This window comes from Microtus oregoni, unplaced genomic scaffold (genome assembly GCF_018167655.1).
Source record: "Microtus oregoni isolate MIOR12 unplaced genomic scaffold, Mior012 000007F_ref0000211, whole genome shotgun sequence".
Classification (NCBI taxonomy): Eukaryota; Metazoa; Chordata; class Mammalia; order Rodentia; family Cricetidae; genus Microtus; species Microtus oregoni.
The window spans coordinates 32,404,457-32,423,136 of NW_024543066.1; the positions used below are offsets into that span (position 1 = coordinate 32,404,457).

Below are 18,680 nucleotides of genomic sequence, written 5' to 3' on the forward strand. Positions count from 1 at the left end.
CAGCTAATGCCAGAGTAACCACCCAACCCCCATCACACGTCACTACGAGAGTACTACCTTTCCCTAAAATGTAAGACACTTTTATCCCATTTCAATCCATGCGTATCTCTAGATTCTAGAATATTGCTTCCAAATTGCCGATGCCCAAACATGGGGTCCATTTATGCATACACTCGATATTACTATAATTTGAGCATTCCCCGTGTTGTGTACGCAAAAGCAATGGCCGGGGAACAACTCAAAGTCGCCTCCTGGCAAAAACGCTTCCATTTCCAGGTCCCCAGAGACTTCAAGCGACAAGCACGCCTCAAGAGTGGGAAACTCGCCCTGGAATCACCTTGGGACACTCCCGGCGCACGGGCAGCTCGGCGCACGCGCAGCGTCCACCGCTCCGTCCTCCCGGAAGTCGCGGCTCTTTTCGCCCCGCCCCTTGCCGGCTGGGGCGGAGCGTGCGGCGGGCCGGGCGAGGAGGCGGGACACGTCGGCGCTGCCTCGGCCGCCGCCGCCCCTCCTCTGGTTCCAGCCGCTGCCGCCGCTGCCGCTTCCTGGGCCGAGTCCGCCCGCGGCCCCAGTGGCTCCAGGTGCCCTCGCTCGCCCGGCTCCGCCAGCGCCGTCCGCCCGCCCGCCCGCCCGCCCGCGTCCCGGCCTGCCGCCCCGCCGCCGACATGGCGACACGCTCCTGTCGGGAGAAGGCTCAGAAGCTGAACGAGCAGCACCAGCTCATCCTGTCCAAACTGCTGAGGGAGGAGGACAACAAGTACTGCGCCGACTGCGAGGCCAAAGGTAGCGCGGGCTTGGTGGCCGCTCGGCCGAGGCCTCCCGTGGCCGTGACCTTCCCACCCTCCTGCGGCCCTTGACGGGAGGGAGGGCGGGCGGCCTCAGCCTGGGGCACGGACGGAGGTCGCGGCCTGAGTCTCCGGCTCCCGAGCCGGCGTCGCGATGCTGCCACCGCCTCGGGGCGCCGGCTGGGTGGTGCTGAGGAGGGTTGTGGGAGCCCTCCTGCCTCAGCCCGAGCTGCTCCGTGGGTGGAGTCGCCCTTAGGTCCCTGTCCCCTTCTCGACCCTCCCGCGTGACCGCGGCCTCCCGTTCCCCGCTGCCGCCGCGTCCCAGGTGGAGCCCTACCTGGCCGCCCACCTGACAGCCTTTGCGCTGGGCGTTTACTTCTGGTTCTGAAAAAGGACAGTGTTTTGAAATTCCACTGCATAAACATAATCGAGAAAGGCTCTCTCCCTTATTTGTATATATTATGAACCACATATGCACACGTATGTTGACTCTGGATCGCTATAGTGAAGAGGAGTTTGATTGCGTGTATCGTGTGTGTAAAGTGGGCTATGTTTAGTATGTTCATGGAGAGTTTAGTCGTTAGAGTCTCCCCACGACCCGTTGGAGAATATATGGGCACTACTTTGTGTGCTTCATAAACATAGAAGATGCATTTTGACGAACCAGAGATAAAAAAAAAAAACCACTAAATTTAGTTCAGTAGAAGGGCTTCTGCTTTGAGCCTTTGCGATAGATACACTATTTTTAGCTGATATGTTTTGTTTGGAGATGTGATTTATTTTTAATGTCTTGTAAGTAATATGGGAGGCATATTGCAGATAAAAAAGCAAAGCTCGTATGGAGTTAAGAAAATAGTTATTGTAAGTACATTTCTTTGATTATTAATAGGTAGTTGATGGGAGCAGAGGTCTTTGGGAATGCTGCCCAAGATTGCTGCATTATTTAACCTACTTTTCTTGAGGTCTTACTGTCTTCTCTCAACACTCTGCAAAAGAGTCCATTGCAGTAGACTGGTGGCATTTGAATAAATTGAGTCTCATAATGTCAGCCTTATCTCTCTGTCATAACAGCTGCTGGCTTACTGGACGAATCACATATACATGCTTCAATTAGAAATTTTATGAAGCACTTTTCCATATTCTGGTAACTTGACTGAGTCAGCTGTATGTCCTATGGAATCGTTAGGCAAGGCCTTTAAAAGAAGAGGTGTGCCTGATTGTCATGGGAACGTTTGCTTGCTTGATGCTTGGTTCTGCATGCGGTTATTTGTTAATACTGTTCTGTGTTAAAGCTCAGCTACTTGCTTACCTCGTTACTCATAAACACTCAAAAATGGTTTTCAGAAACCAAGAAAAAGAAAGGGGCTAGAGTAAGTTTGCGTTTCATTGTCTTGAGTCATAACATTTAAGGTGCTGGTAAATGTGAAAGCTGTCTGTCATTAAAAAGTAAGTGATTCAGGGCTGGAGAGATGGCTCTTCCAGAGCCACCTGGGTTTGATTCCCATCACCCACGTGGCAGCTCACTCTGTAACTCCAGTTATCGGGATCCTATGCCCTCTTCTGGCCTCTGTAGCCAGCAGGGATGCAGATGGTGCACAGACACATGAAGATTGACACACATTTAAAAAAAATTCACTGAGTCAGTAAGTCTTTTTGTTTATAGAAGTAACTTTAAAATTTTTAATTTTTCTCCAAAACAGTATTGCAGAAAATCAGTTTTTCACTCAATGTGTTAATGGTTTTTCATGTGCTAGTTTTGGGAATGGAAGGAGAGTAGTCTCAGTCTTCTTTAATTAAGTGGTTTTACTTCTGAAAGGTAGGCAACATTTGTTTTTATCATTATTGTGTAACCACAGAAGTCAATCCATGTATGGTGAATGAACAGCTTTATTGTGTGTGTGTGTGTGTGTGTGTGTGTATATATTTCCTTTTATCTTGAGATGTGGAAAAGTAGGATAAACTAGTATCAAGAGCTCAAAGGGTGGAACTTGAAGGTCATGAAATCTGTTGTCATAATTTAGAAATATTTTTTCTACTAAATCTGGAATAATATTAAAGCACTTTTGTAAATTATTTCATTGTTTTATCTTGATACTTCAGGAAATATTCACATGTAGAGCCATTTCCTAATTAGGTTTGATTTTATAGTTTTGTGTGTGTGTGCTGGAGAAATCAAACACCAGTGATTTTTTTTTTTTGTTTTGTTTTTCGAGACAGGGTTTCTCTGTGGTTTTGGAGTCTGTTCTGGAACTAGCTCTTGTAGACCAGGCTGGTCTCGAACTCACAGAGATCCACTTGTCTCTGCCTCCCAAGTGCTGGGATTAAAGGCGTGTGCCACCACCGCCCGGCAAACACCAGTGATTTATACATGGTAGGCAAGTAATTTTACCACTGTTTTATCCCTGGCTTTTTTTTTCCTCCCACTTTGTTTTGTGATGGGTTCATATGTAGTCCTGGTTGATCTGAGTCTCATGATTTTCCTGTCTCTGTCTCCTGAGTATGCATTGCTACACACTGTATAACTTTAAATATATTTCTGTAAAGTTTTTGTGTCTTTGTTATGGGTGAGCTGATAATGGCATATTCTTATAGTAGAATTCTTGACTTTTTGTATGAGTTTTCAATCTGTTGTTATATGTGCCAATAATGTAATAAATGTAGGATATGAAGTTCTAATTAAATGTACCCATGAAAGACACAAGAATCTTAGATCAGTTATTGAGACGTTCCATTCTGCATATGTATCGGTGTTTTCCTTGCTGAATAGTAATTGCATTGAACTCTTACTCTGTCTTAGAACTATTTCCTGGTTAATTCTGTTTTCTTACTTTCAAAGACTATTTTCCCCATCCTTTGAGAACATGTACCTAAACTAAAGCGTAGGGTTAATAGTTACCCTGTTCTGTTACCTCCCGATAATTAGTAGAGGAATGCCAGTTGGATTTTGACATTTTCTTAGTCACTAGCTTGTATTTCCTGTACTGACAGTTTTAGTAAGGAAGGAGAACATGATGGCACAGGTGCTAGCTAGTTCCTGCTCCTGACCCTGTTCGTCAGTACATTGTACAACTGGAGAGTGAGAACTGCCAGGTGCAGCTGCACATCTCTGGCTGTCTGTGACTGTGGGAGTTAAAAAGCAGTTCTCTGGGTTATTAATTGATGGCAGTGAGGATAGGAAATTCCTTTGCCATCTTAAATTTGGTTTCAGAATTTAGAGCTTTATCCATAAGTAATACTGGTTTTGATCTTTTTAAATACGTAAAAAAATAGAATGAAAATTATTCTCTTGTTCAGTAGTTAATTTTAGGGCAGTCAGAAGTTCATGTTTTTGAACTCAGTAGTTCATTTTGTTCAAGCTTTCTAGTATCTGGAAGAGAAGCTGCTTACTTAGATCAAACACTTCTTTATTCCACATGTCTTTAGGACAGTTAAGCACTGGATTAGGTTTTGGGGCACAAACATTTGTAAGACTGAAAAGAGCGTGTTTAAAGGAGACTGAATATTGGAATAATTCTGAAAGTGTGCTGAGTGCAAGAGTAGCAGCTATAAGACGCAACCCCCTCTTTTCTAGCTCTTTCCCTGGGTCTTGACCTTTGCCCATTGGCTTTTCATGATTCCCAGAGTGTCGCCCCATGCCTTTTTACATACTGGTCTTACTCCTACCTCTAAGCCTTCTGCCTTTTTTTTTTCTCCCCTTGCTCAGCTTCTACGCATCTTTACATTTTGCTTAAATACCTTTTCCAGGGAATCAGTTCCCCTTCATCCTCCCAGACTGAGTTATGCTTTCATTTGTACATTTGAGACATTGCCCTGAATCTTACTTACACAATTATAATTAGAACATTACTGAAGTAATGATTGGGCATTCCATATTCCTGTTAAATGAATTATAGCTTTGAAGGAGAAGAGATCTTGTTTATCTTGCTCAGAGTCGTTTCTTCAGCCCTAAGCTCAGTGAATGACGTTTCGTAGGTAAATGGAACTCAGCAAATACCTTTTGGTTGTATGAATGAATGGAAGAATGAACATGGAAGCAAGGTGTGTGAATGAGAGTGCATCTGTAAAAGGGAGTGGCATTTGTTAATCACCGGAGTCTTGGGAGTTAAGGCAGTGTGCTTTGGCTAGGTAGAGCAAGAATTAGACACAGCTGTATGTCACACAGGGTACGGTATATGAGAGGTACAAGTGGTTTCTGTGTGGCCATTTTATTTTGGTAATCAGTCACTAAGTATGATCAGATTTGATAGTGGCAAATCAGAGGAAGAGTCAGGATGGTAGAAATGATTAGAAAGTCATTTAGTGAGGTGATGTTTCCTAGTAGACAACGGATGAGGATAAAGGGATTGTCAGTGTATGGAGCAGGGTGTAGAGCAATAAACAGCCACTGTATCTATTTTTTGTCAGGGACTCTAGAAATCATTGGGAAAACTGCAGGAAGTAAAACTTAGGAGTCATTTCTGGACTTTCACTTCATAGGCCACACATCCTGCCACTGTTGTCTTGGCCTGATTGCCAGGGCTGCTTTTCACTCTCACGGTTGGTGATAGGTGGGAGGATTGAGACACTGTCTATTAGACATTTTTGTCAGTTGTCCCTACTGTAGGGGTACGGCTCATACTACATTTGTGCTTTTCATGTGCATGTAGTTGGCAGAATCTAATCAGTTCAGACACCTTGCCTTCTGAGGAGTCTTGTCTCTTTCTAATCTCCTCAGAAAGTAGAAACAGCTGAGCTCGTTTGCTTGCGAGAGCCAGTCCCAAGAGTTAACAGGGGTTTCAGAACAGGTTTTAGTGTGTGTGTTATTTTACACGTGTTGGAGAAAATTCTTCTAGAGGAACTTTTACTGAAAAGTAAAGTTTACCCTGGGGAGCTGATGTTAATCTTACAGAATTAGTTTATATACACAGAGGTGTGTGATTATAATTCTTTTAAGAAGTTGTCAATTTGAGAGTTTTCTCAAATGCTGAGCCTTAATCTTTGTGGCTCTGTTGTCCTTCGAGTTCTGCTTATGCTCTCTCTGATGATCCCGTGCTGATCTCTCATCCCAGAGCCGGAGTGGAAACCACTGGTCTCTCACTGACATAGTATTATTGTAAAACCTGAACTATAGTCCCTTTCTCCTTTTTGTCCCTTAAAGATTTATTTATGATACTCTTTTATTTTTGGCGTCATCACTTGAATTTCATTCTGGTAGATCACGTATACTCTCACATGTTCTCTCCCAGAGACACTCTGACACTCTTAAACAATCCTCTCTCTCACACACAATCATACATAAAACATTTGGTGTTCTGATCATGTAAGTCATAAACTCGAGCTTGCTTTTCTTACTGCTAATGGTACCTCTGCTAGTGATCTTCTGCTGGATAGAATCCAGCCATATTTTTTCTTAGTTTTCAGTTTTCCCGGTATGACCAAAGTACTTTAGAGGGTGTTTTGTTTAAGTTGTAATTATCAGAAAAGTTGATTACAGGGTAGTAAAAGGAGTCACTGTAAACTGTTTATTTCACAGATACAATTTTTTTTGGTAGGTCAGGCCTATATAACTTTTTTCTGGGCTATGCTACTTTTCTGCTGCAGTTTGGTACTTTATAGAAAAGACTACATAGCTTGAGAGGCTGTGGGGAGGGCCCCCTTATTTGTATCAAATATCTATGAGATCATGTAGGGGACATCACCCAGACAGGAAGCCAGAGAGAGGGAGGATTTACGTTTGCTCTTATAACAACTCACAGGAAATAATAAGATCTGGTGAGAAGTACTGTTGAAGTGGAGTACTGCTAGTGACCTAGTCACCTACTATATGGGTTTATTTCTTTTGTGTGTGAATATGTGAATGTGTATATATATGAGTATGTGGCAGCCAGAGTCAGCCGTGGTTGTCATTCTTCAGGAGAATGTTTTTGAGACTGAACTCTGGGACTTGCAGATTTGGCTAGATAAAGTGAGCTGTAGGGATTCACCTGTCTGCGCCTCCATGGTTCTAAGTAAGCACACACCACTGTGCTAGCTTTTACACGTGTGCTAGAGATTAAATTCAGGTTATTGTGTTTGTGTGGGTGAGCTACTTCCACAGCTCAGAGGATTCATAGCTTAGAGGTTCCACCTCTCTTACATCATCACACTGAGGACTGCACTTTCAGAATGAAGGCTTGACAATCAGACTACGTCCAAACCGTAGCCCACCATTATGAAGATTAAATACCATTGTTCCTGCAGACGCTTTTTAAGTGTGGTCCATAAGCTAGTTAAGATGTTAATAGACACAAAACCCTTATACTACTTAATTCACAAACCAGCCTTTTGAGGTGCTCCTTTCTTTCATCCTATTTACTGATGAGGAAATAGTCTAGATCCTGAACAGCTCTACGAGTACTGTAGGGCCAAGAGGGGTAGAGTCAGGGATTTTGTTGTTGTTCTTAAAAAGAAAAAGGTTTACATGACTACTGTATTTTAGATCCTTTTTTAGGAACTGGGAATCAAAATAGGGAACAGGCACATGGACCTCTAAAAGATCTACTAATCCGCAGAGAAGTTGTCTGATTTGTAAAACCTGGATTTGGGGATGGTCTCACTATGTGAAACAATGAGTCTCAAATTGTTCCTAAAATGTTTGTATAAAAACATGTTTTTTTTTTTTTTTTTTTTTTTTGCTGACCCTCCCTCCCCATAGTTTTTCAATTGCATAAGTGCAAGACAGCAGTGTCTGCTTGGCTAGAACCAGTGATGTCTTAGGCACTGAGTCTCTTGTGAGCATCTCTGATAGGCAATAGTTCATGTGTTGTCAGAACTCACTGCTACAATAATTGTGTCCAGAGTAATTCCACTGGAAGAAAACTCGTTGCTCCTGATTGCCTGTGTAGTTTGTTCCCTATACCTTTGTCCTTTGCTGATTGTGCTCACCATCTTCTTTCTATAATAAATCATAGCAGCATCCACTATAATAACTCATTGTTGAACTCTAGCAAATTGTTGAATCTGAGGGTGCTCTTGGAGACCTCAACATAATTGGTAATATGTATGTTTCAGTATGTATCACACAGGACATGTTGAAGTCTTGACACTTCACTGCAGTGCTTCCTTGGAGTGATTAGGGCTCAACAAATCTCTACTTTTAGTTGACTAATAAATCCAACCCTCCTCCCTTTAGAATTTTTTAGTTTAAACAATTTTTTTTTTTTTTTTTTTTTTTTGTCTTTTGAAACAGGATTTCTCTCTGAAACAGCTCTGGCTGTCCTGGAACTCACTTTGTAGTCTAGGCTGACCTTGAACTCACAGAGATCTGCCTGCCTCTGCCTCCCAAGTGCTGGAACTAAAGGCATGCACCACCATGCCTGGCTAAACAAAAATATTTTAAAAGATTATATTTACTTTTTGCATATGAGTTCTTTGCCTACCTGTAAGTACACCACGTGCACACAGTGTTTATGGAGGTCAGAAGTGGGGGGGTCAGTTCTGCTGGAATTGGAGTTACAGAGAGTTGTGAGCTATGTAGGTGCTAGGAACTCAACCCCAATCTTCTGCAGGAGTGAGTACCAAGTGTATTTGGGATGATGGGATAATAGATTTATAATTGTGAGTTACTGTTTTTAGACAAATATATTGGTATTGATTCTTGTGTATTGATACAAAGTTAAATTATATTGACTATTGTATGCATGCATGTTTCTACCTCTGTTTAAAATATTTTTTATGTATTGACATATATTGTATTGATATATATATTGTATATATTTACCATATTGCAGTGTACATTTTTACCTCTGATTAAGATACTTATATATTGTCTGTTTATTGATATATATTTACCATATTGCAATGTATATTTGTACATTGTTTATATTTGGAGGTCATTATCCTCATTTGTTACACAGTTGTTTATTGTCTTAGTCTTTAAGTTAGATAGATATTGAGAATTATATAGATTGATAGTCATCTAAGTTTGTCATTTATAATTAGACTAATCAGGTTCTTTAGATATATAGAGATTATACTCAGTATAGATAGATAATCTTCAACTTCTTCAAAGAGCTGTAGAAAATGGCCTTTAATCTAACTCAGAGTTTTGCGGTAGTGAGACACAATTGCTCCTGGCAACACCACTCTATTCCCGAGAGAATGTTGAGCACCAAAGACACTCCACCTGGAGCCTTTCTTTTTGGCAGAACTGGCCTTTGGGCAAAGAAATGCCCATACCTCAACCACTGACAGAGATACAGAGCATGCATCAATGGATAAAACAGGACTGTCATATCCTGCCAAGCCAGGGTAAGATAGTTTTGAAAAGTTGCTTGCCATTGAAAATGGTATGTCAGTTATGTTAGGCCTTAGCCAAAGTTGGTTGCTTCAACGCTGCTAACGTGACTTTGGGTGATTGCTCAGGCTAGCTAGTTGTCTCTGTGATTTGTTGCATGTTTTGGAAGTTGTTTTACTGAACTTCCTAATTACTCAGGTAACATTATTTCCCTTCTCAGATCTTTGATGGGGTTGAAGACTATATAAATGTAGTTACTTTTCTCTCATGACTTGGCCAAGTTATTTATTTATTTATTTATTTATTTTTTTGGTTTTTCGAGACAGGGTTTCTCTGTGTCTTTGGAGCCTGTCCTGGAACTAGCTCTTGTAGACCAGGCTGGTCTCGAACTCACAGAGATCCGCCTGCCTCTGCCTCCCGAGTGCTGGGATTAAAGGCGTGCGCCACCACCGCCCGGCTGGCCAAGTTATTTATTATACAAGACCTAAGCTAGTTAGAATAGGATATTTGTTCTTATTGTATATAATTTCATAGTAGGTTTAGAACTCTCTTATTTAAACAAAAGGGGAGCCGGGCGGTGGTGGCGCATGCCTTTAATCCCAGCACTCGGGAGGCAGAGGCAGGCGGATCTCTGTGAGTTCGAGGCCAGCCTGGTCTACAAGAGCTAGTTCCCAGCCTGGTCTACAGAGCTAGTTCCAGGACAGGCTCCAAAGCCACAGAGAAACCCTGTCTCGAAAAACCAAAAAAAAAAAAAAAAAGAGCTAGTTCCAGGACAGGAACCAAAAGCTACGGAGAAACCCTGTCTTGAAAAATCAAAAAAAAAAAAAAAAAAAAAAAAAAACAAACAAAAGGGGGCGTGGTCTCTCTCCCTTCAAAAAAGCAGCCACTTCCCTCTCCTCTCTCTCTTCCTGCTCCCTCCGCAGGCGACTAGACTCCCTTCCTGGTTGCGCAGAGGGCTGTTGTCTGGGACGGTGATCTGTAAGTTTTTTCCCCTTTAAATAAATACCACCTATTAATCATAATTCCAAACTGGTGTGGCATTGTTTGTGACTTACGCCTTCACTGTAAGTACACCACGTGCACACAGTGTTTATGGAGGCCAGAAGTGGGGGGGTCAGTTCTGCTGGAATTGGAGTTACAGAGAGTTGTGAGCTGTGTAGGTGCTAGGAACTCAACCCCAATCTTCTGCAGGAGTACCAAGTGTATTTGAGCCATCTCTCTACTTCCTTAATTATTTTTTTTTATGGCACAAACTTAGTCTGAAGGTATACATTTAGATGATAAAATAGCTTTATTTTTGTTTCTTTATGTAGGTGTGTGTGGTGTGTGTATGTAAGTGTGCAAGTATATGCATCTGTGTAGACACAGAAGCCTAAAAGGGATGTTAGTGGTTGGCCAGCAAGGTCCTAGGATCTGCCTGTTGGTCCTGAAGTTCTAGAGATACAAGCACATAGCCCTACCTAGCATTTTATGTGGGTGCTGGGATTTTGAGCTCAGGTCCCTTTGTTTGCCAAGCAAGAATTCTTACTGAACCATCTCCCTAGGCTCTATAAAAACACCCTTTTAAAAATTATTGTGTTGTGCGCGCGCGCGCGCGTGTGTGTGTGTCTGTGTCTGTGTATGTGTCTCTGGTGTCTGTGTCTGTGTGTGTGTGTGTGTGTACATACCTGTGCACACATGCTTTGGCTGGTGTGTTGTGTGGAGGTCAGAGGATGTTTTACTTGTTTTTCTCTTTCCACCTTTACATAAGCTTGTGGTGTTTGTGGTAATAAACTCAGGTTGCAAGTATTCATGGTAAGCACTTTTATCTGCTGAAGCATCTTACCATGGCCATTTCCCTTAAAATGTAATTTTATTGTGTATATGGGAGGACATGTGTTATGATATGAATGTGGAGGTCAGAGGACAACTCGCACAAGTTGGTTCCCTCCTTTAACTGTGTGAGTCTTGGAATTGAACTCAGGTCATTGGGTTTGGTGGCAATTGCCTTTACTCTCTGAGTCATCTTGCTGGCCCTGCAAGAGCCTTTTACCCTTAATTTTAAAGAAAGCATCCATAGATAATGTCCAGTCTATGCGTATTTATCAGTATAATTTTCTATTTAAAGTATTAGAGCTCTGTTTAACTATCATAACATTTAGCTGCAATATTGGAGAATTTACTTAAAATTTAATTTCATTTACACTTTGAAATTTTATTTCATTTAAACTTTATATAAAGCTATTTGGATCACGTGCTAGTATTATGTTCACATATGGTGAATGGTAAATGTAAGGATTTTGAGAGCTGCAAGAACTTTCTCACAGACTTCCATAGTCTGTTCTCTCTCCTCACTCATCCAGTTTTTAATCTATGTCTTACAAGAGATCCAGGTAGTTGCTTTAGGGGTGATTGATGATAGAATTTCAGATGTCTGATCTTGATCTTTTCTAAAGTGAATATTTCAAAGACCAGTGATGACTCCAGACCCCAGATTAAAAAGAAATAAGGAGGATTCTGTGGAAAATCATATTCAGGATAATTTTATTTTCTGATACAAGAAAATCCATAAGAATTAGAGTTTAGCTTTGATGTGTTTAGTTCATGTATTTATGCTCTTGAAAATAGCTTGTGATTGTATCAGAAAACAAGCAGAGTATGTTTACTGATATAAAGTGATCTTTGTTATACCACTTCTTAGTAGTTTTAGAAAAATATTTCTGCAAATTACAAGGCTTGAAACAATATAGGGCATCCTATTATAGTTCTGAGCTCAAGTCCAGAATGAGACCTTCTGCACTAAAAGCAGTGTTGGTGGGCCTTTGTTCCATCTGGAAGATTTAGGAGAAATTCTGAAAACTGATTTTCTTTTTCTTACTTTCTGGCACATGGATGCTTTTACCCTCAAAGACATCAGCAAGCCACCTTATGTTCCCTCATTCATTTTTTTTAGACCACTACATCTTCTAGGATCCTTATGATTATGGTCTTATGGAGATAATCCAGGATAATACTGTCACTAGTGTTCTTAATTCATTAACAGATAGAGATAAGTACATGCGCATCTCTGAAGGTTATTATTTTGGTGAAAACAAAATGGATTTATAGTAAAATGCAAACTGAACTTAATTTCTTAAATTTAGCTTTTGTTCTGGGGATTCTGTTATGTTGCTCAGGTCGGGTTTGAACTTTTGGTCATTCTACCTTTGGGTCTTCCAAGTATTGTATTACAGGCATATACCATGGCATCTGGCTTTTGGACTTAGATTTATAAAGGGTTCTGCTTTAGATGTATTTAAAATGGCACAGGATAGTGAAGAATAAAGTTAAAACCAGTCATTCTTACAACAGTCACTTAAAAAGTATATGGATTTGAAAAGTTATTTCACACTATCTTTGCAGTATGCACATTAATGTAGACACCCCCAAGAACTTATTAGAAAAGACCATTAGAACCAATGGTGTGGAAAGTCCTTCTGTCTATGTTTTGCTTTTATTGGTTATGAATAAAGCTGTTTCGGCCAGTGGCTTAGCAGAACAGGCCGCAGGTAGATAGAGGAGGAAAGAGTAGGTGGAGTCAGAGAGATGTCGTGTAGCCTCCACTGGAGCCCACCAGAACCTTGCCGGTAAGACAGCCATGTGGTGATACACAGATTAATAGAAATAGGTTAATTTAAGATATGAGTTAGCCAGATATACACTTAAGCCATTGGCCAAACACTATTGCAAATAATATAGTTTCTGTGTGATTATTTTGTGTCTGGGCAGCCAGGAATGAACGAACAGCCTTCCCCAACAAACCAAGAATTGAGTTTATTCAAGTTATAAGAATCAAAGTGAATAAAGAAAAATTAACCATGTATATTTGCAATACATACTTTGAAGTTGAAAAATTCCTATAGATGGTGATATAAAGTATAAAAATCTCAGAATGAATATCGTAAAATATATGCAAGGTGTTTACTCTGATTGTTGAGGACAAATTAACAGATATACCTTACTCATGGATTAGACAACTTTGTGTTTTAAGGATGACAATTCTAATCTCTATAGCCAACATGATCATTCTTCTTAAAAATCAGTTTTTCCCTTTGTTTTAGGATTTAACAAGTTTATTCTAAAATTTAATGAAATACAAATAATCCTACATAAATACCAAAAAATATTTTGAAAATAAAAAAAACTCTTGAAAGTCTAACCTCCTAGGTGTTAATCAAGATGTGATATATTGGTGTCAAGATAGACATATATAAGTGACAATCTGGAAATATACTGACTGTGGTCTGTTAACTAAAGAGAGGCAAGTGACAAGATAACTCAGTAGGGGGAAAGGATAATTTTTCACATAGTAGCAACAGAATGTATTTTGATCTTTATAACATAATAAAAATTTAAATGGATCATAAAACAGAATTTGAGATCTAAAACTATAAAAGTTTTAGACGTGAGCATGAAAGAAAACCTTTGGGACTTGATGTAAGCTACGATATTTTGGATAGGATACAAACACATGTCCTATAAAGATAAAAGTGCGAAAATAGATTTCATTAAAATTAAAAACTTTTTCAAAAGAAAAAAAGGCAAGTCAGACTTGGAGAAAACATAGTATCTGATAAGAATTTTTGCTCAGAATATATAAAGAAACACAAATTTGAATTTGGTTGTTTGTAGAAGTTTTATCATCATAGCCAACCACTAGAAGCAATCCAGATGTCCATTATTTGGTAAATGGATAAAGAAAACACCAGAGGGCCAGGCATAGGCATGGCTTTGATTCTGGCACTAGGACGCAGAGACAGGTGGATCTCAGTGAGGTCAGCCTGGTCACATAGTCTCAAAGATTCACTCTCAAAAAAAAGCAGAAACCCATTGCTACCATACCAGCACCGCCCCTCTCCCCCCGCAGCACCACCACTGCCACCACCACCAAAAAGAACACACAAACAAAAAAACCAAAATGCTATATCTATAAAACGGAACAGTACTTTTCACTACAAAGGAATGACCAGTGATCCAGTCAGTAGGTGGGGCAAGTCTTAAATGTATAGTGAAGGAATCTTTATACAAAGAACTTCAAAAACTGTGGTTTCAATTCTGTAGCACTCTAAAGTTTTAAAACATATACAAAATAGATCAGTGGTAGCCAGACATTTTAAAAATTAAAATTATGTATGTATACATTTTATTTCAAATGATGTTAATAGTTATTAAGGATTTTACAGTAATTTCTTAAGTACGCTGTCAATTTGCAGTCTGTATTTTACTACTAAACTTGCTTTGTCTATGAAAATAAATTTAATGGGTTGAATAAAGATTTTGTAAATTGTTCTTGTTTCTGTTTTTTCTTATTGTTGTTAAAATTTTGTGTGTATGGGTGATTTGCCTGCATGTATGTCTGGTGCACCACATGTGTGCAGTACCTGAAAAGGCCAGAAGAAGGCATTGGATTCCCTGAAAGTGGAGTTGTAGGTGGTTGTGAGCCACCCTATGGGTGCTGGGGATCTAACCAGTACCGTTAACTGCTGAGCCATCTTTTATCACTGATCATGGAAAAGTTCTTGATTGGTACTCCTCAATCAATTAAAATATTAATGAGTAGTAAACAAACCAAAAAGAAAACAAACCCATGGAAATCAGTGGTTTAGCTTTGTTTTGCTTTTAGATAGGGTCTCTGTAGCTCCAGCTGATCTTGAGCTCTTCAGAGAGTTGAGGATGCTTTTGAGCTCCTAGTCTCCTGCTTCAACTTCCCAAGGGTGTTGAAATTACAGGTGTGTGTATATCACTGTGTCTGACTTGCTTTTCTTGGAGGGTTGTGCTGTTCACCACATACAGCTCTAAACTTAATTATACATCTTTGTAATGTGAGTTATTTTGGTGCTTTAGTTGTGTTTTGTTAGGCAGTGCGATAGCATATGTGACTATAAAAATTGTCTTTAGTAACCAAAAGAATACTATTTAAATACTATCAACTCCAAGGAGTTATGATCTGTACAACTTTTTGGTTCTATATCACTAGGATTTTTAGTATGAGTTGAATAGGAACTTAGAAATCACTCTTTTCCAGAAATTCAAACATGAACAATCAACCTGGTACTTTCTAGCTTCTCTTCAGTTCAGTATGATGCCTGAGGACAGGGCTATTCTTGGTTTATCCTTACCTGGTCTGGAAAGCAGATCATCAGTTTCACAATCATGTACTTGCTGTCTCCTGTTTAACATACCAGTGACTTAGGGAGTTTGTAAAAGCATAATTTGTAATATGCTGTATGTGCAAAGAATCCCTCTGTTGTAGATTTGGAAAGATTCCTCGATTTTCATGGCTATTTTGCCAAAATGAATTATTGCTCTGTTAATAGGCAACTGGGCATTGGATCAAAGGTTTTCCCTTTGATTTATGATTGTCTTAACTCTGATGTGTCTGGGTAATAAGGCTGTTTTTGAAAAACCAACTGTTCTTAAACCCTCCAGAGGAATGAGATCTTAGGGCAAATTGTTTTGCTCCTGACTTGGATAGAGGAGGAGGATACAGAAACTCAGTTCAGTGGGGTCGATATCTCAGAATTTACAGCTAATTTACAGAAATTAGCTGTAAAAGAGCTAACTAGTAAATAAGTATATATATTATGGTATAAAATGCTTTTTTGTATAAGTCCCACCTATAGCTGAGCTTTAGTTTTTGAAGATCATGAATATTCACATTCAGACTATATAATTCATACCAAATGAATATCATTAAGTACACAGATGAATGGCATTTTTATAGGTATGTGCCCCCTAAAAATATTTAAAGGAAGATTGTAATTATTCTTTATATTAAACCCAGATAATTGGAACTAAAAATTCTCAGGGGACTGTTTCATGGATGTAGCACAAATTCTATTTGGTATTATTAATAATAAAAACTCAGAGTCAGCTATCAGGGTGAAAGTTAAAGGATCAGAGAAGCAGAGCAGCCAGCCACTAGAGAATTCTTTCCTCTACCAATCTCAGACTAAAGGGGCAATCCTGCCCTCAGACTGCTTCCTCAGACTGTGTCCTCAGACTGACTGCTTCCTCAGACTACACTGAGCTTCTGTCTCCTCCCACCTTATATCCTTCTCTCCACCTAGCCCTATCACTCCTGTCTCCATTTCCCTAGTGCTGGGATTAAAGGCCTGTGATCCCAGGTGCTGGGATCACCTTTGTGAGCTGTTTCTCTTTTAGATTAGATTAGTTTCTTGTAGCCCAAGGTTGACTTGAATTCACAGAGATCAGTCTGCCTCTTGTCTCCCGAGTGCTGGGATTAAAAGTGTGTGCCACCACTGCCTGGCCTCTATGGCTAGCTAGTGTGGCTAGCTCTGTGCTCTGATCCTCAGACAAGCTTTATTTGTTAAATCATAAACAAAATATCACCACACATAGAAGGTGACTTTCAAATTTTGTGAGGTTTTCCTTTCCCTCCATATCCACCCTTCACCCTTATAGTGTTTCCCCCTTAAAGCTAAAAAAGAATAAAAATAAGATAAAAAAGGAAAAAACCTCTACCTCTTCCATTTTTCCCACTTCTCTGTCACCTCTTCATTCATCTTAATGGCATTGGGAACTACTGTGTATCCTGCAGTCTGTCCTTTTGGCCAAATAGCATTACTTTAAATGTTCATTGTGTAATGAATTGTTGATCAGGTTCAAGGCCTCAATACTGGACCCCCACTGACAGTCCTCTCCCATATTTTGCTGTTGCTGCTTAGAGGTGTGGAGATCCCGTGGCTATGGTTCCACAGTATCAGTTCCTTCACACTCCAGCAGGTCAAAGATGGGGTAGCTGTTGAGTGCCAACTCCATAACCTGGATATGTGCCTGGGTGGCAGCTGATTTGATTGGTCTGGGCTCTGGGACTACTCCTGTCAGGTGAGGGGCAGAGCTAGCTCTCCCAGGCTCACGAGGAGGGGTAGGGTGAACTTTCCCAAGTGTGTGTGTTTATGTGTGCATGTGTGTGTGTGTGGAGGGGCAGCTCTCTTGGGCTGCTGGGGACCCAGGGATCTGCATTCCTGGGACATCAATGCAGACCCTGACTGCAGTGGAGTTCAGCCAGATTTTTTTAATTCTTAATAAATTATTATTAAAATGTCATATTCTCAGAGCTCTGACAAGAGGACGATCAATAATGTCAGCCAGATTCTTAAAGGAATGTAGGAGAAACTTCTCATTCCTCCAGCAGAAGGAAGGGAAACCCATTCTGAAGCTCTTTCTGTACACCCGAACACTCAGTTCTTAATGTCTGTTTTTAGGAGAAGCTATTAATTGAACCTCAGTTAATGTACTGAGGGATAAACAATTCCAACTTTACCCTTCTAGCCATACCTGTCTAACCATTGATGGAATGTGGAAACCCAGCCAAGTACTTGTGAAGCACACAGTCAAGAGACAGACAGCGTGAGTCAAGGACTGAGACAGTTGTAAGACTGGAGTATGTTCCCTCTTACCCCACAGCACATTACCAAAGACCATTTTCAGCAATTCTTTTTATCAATCATTAAAAAAATAAATAAAATAAAAAAGGTTGAGGTACTGGGAACATATGTGTGTTTGTGAATATAATATTTTTACAATATTTCAAATGAATTTGCTTAAAATACGTGTATAACTTAACATACAAAGGACTAAATTATAGTGGTCAAGTTGAATAAGCTTATCCAATACGTATGAAATTCTTTTAATTTAAAAACATCTTATAGAGCTGGAGAGATGGCTCAGCAGTTAAGAGCACTGACTGGTTTTCCAGAGGTCTTGAGTTCAATTCCCAGCAGCCACATGGCGGTTCACAGCCATCTGTAATGAGATTTGGCACTGTCTTCTGGCCTACAGACACACATGCAAACAGAACACAGTCTACATAATAAATAAACAAATCTTTAAGAAGAACATCTTATAGAAGAGGATATCAGCCTCAGTACAACAACCAAAGAGCAGGTTATCAGTGTGTCTTGGTTTTATTTTTGACATGCTGGAGAATGACCCTACGACTTTGCTCATGGTAAGCAGGGGTGCTAAGCTATACTCCTGGCTCAGGAATTGAATTTTTAAGGTCACTCCCATTTAGTTGAAAGGTAACTTTTTATGGCCCTTGAGTGTTCATATTCAGGATAATTTTTCTAATTTAATTTAAATATATATTTTTTTGATACAGGATCTCATGATGCAGCCTTGGCTGGCCTAGATCTTGCCCTGTTGACCAGGTTGGCCTTGAACTCAGAGAAGTCACAGGCTCCTACATCTTGGGCTCTAGGATCAAAGGTGTGTGCCACCACACCTGTAGGCTGCTTTCAGAGTGAATACTCCAGTGGATTAGTGACATAAATGTCCGTGCCCTCTGAAAATGTTTAAGTTTTAATTACTCTTTATTTTAAGCCTAGGGTTAGGATTGCTTTGTCAAGTCAAATGATATGAAAAAGTTGGGAGGTTGTACTCTTCTACATTCAGAAAGATGTAGAGGCATGCCAAGTACATGAGATACACTTTTGGGAAGGTTTTTTTGTTTGTTTGTTTTAATCAAAGCACAGTTATGGGAAATAGAATATGTGCTGAGTGTTAGATTACCCTGGGAAGTTTTGTTAGGTGTGGCCTCTTGGTTCGCCTTAACTTGTTGACTTGACTGTGGTGGTTGGTTTTTGTCACAAATCTAG

General features: G+C 40.1%; 1 protein-coding gene across 2 annotated transcripts in view; it reads left to right on the forward strand.

Annotated features, from left to right (window-relative positions):
* The first annotated feature begins 453 nt into the window (after positions 1-453).
* Smap1 (small ArfGAP 1) overlaps positions 454-18,680 on the forward strand; it is an 84,534-nt gene continuing 66,307 nt past the window's right edge. For both annotated transcript variants that reach the window (XM_041655573.1, XM_041655574.1), the window contains exon 1: positions 454-783. In XM_041655573.1, the coding sequence (XP_041511507.1) occupies positions 666-783 (118 nt within the window). In that variant the 5' untranslated portion in view covers positions 454-665. The remainder of the gene's footprint in view (positions 784-18,680) is intronic.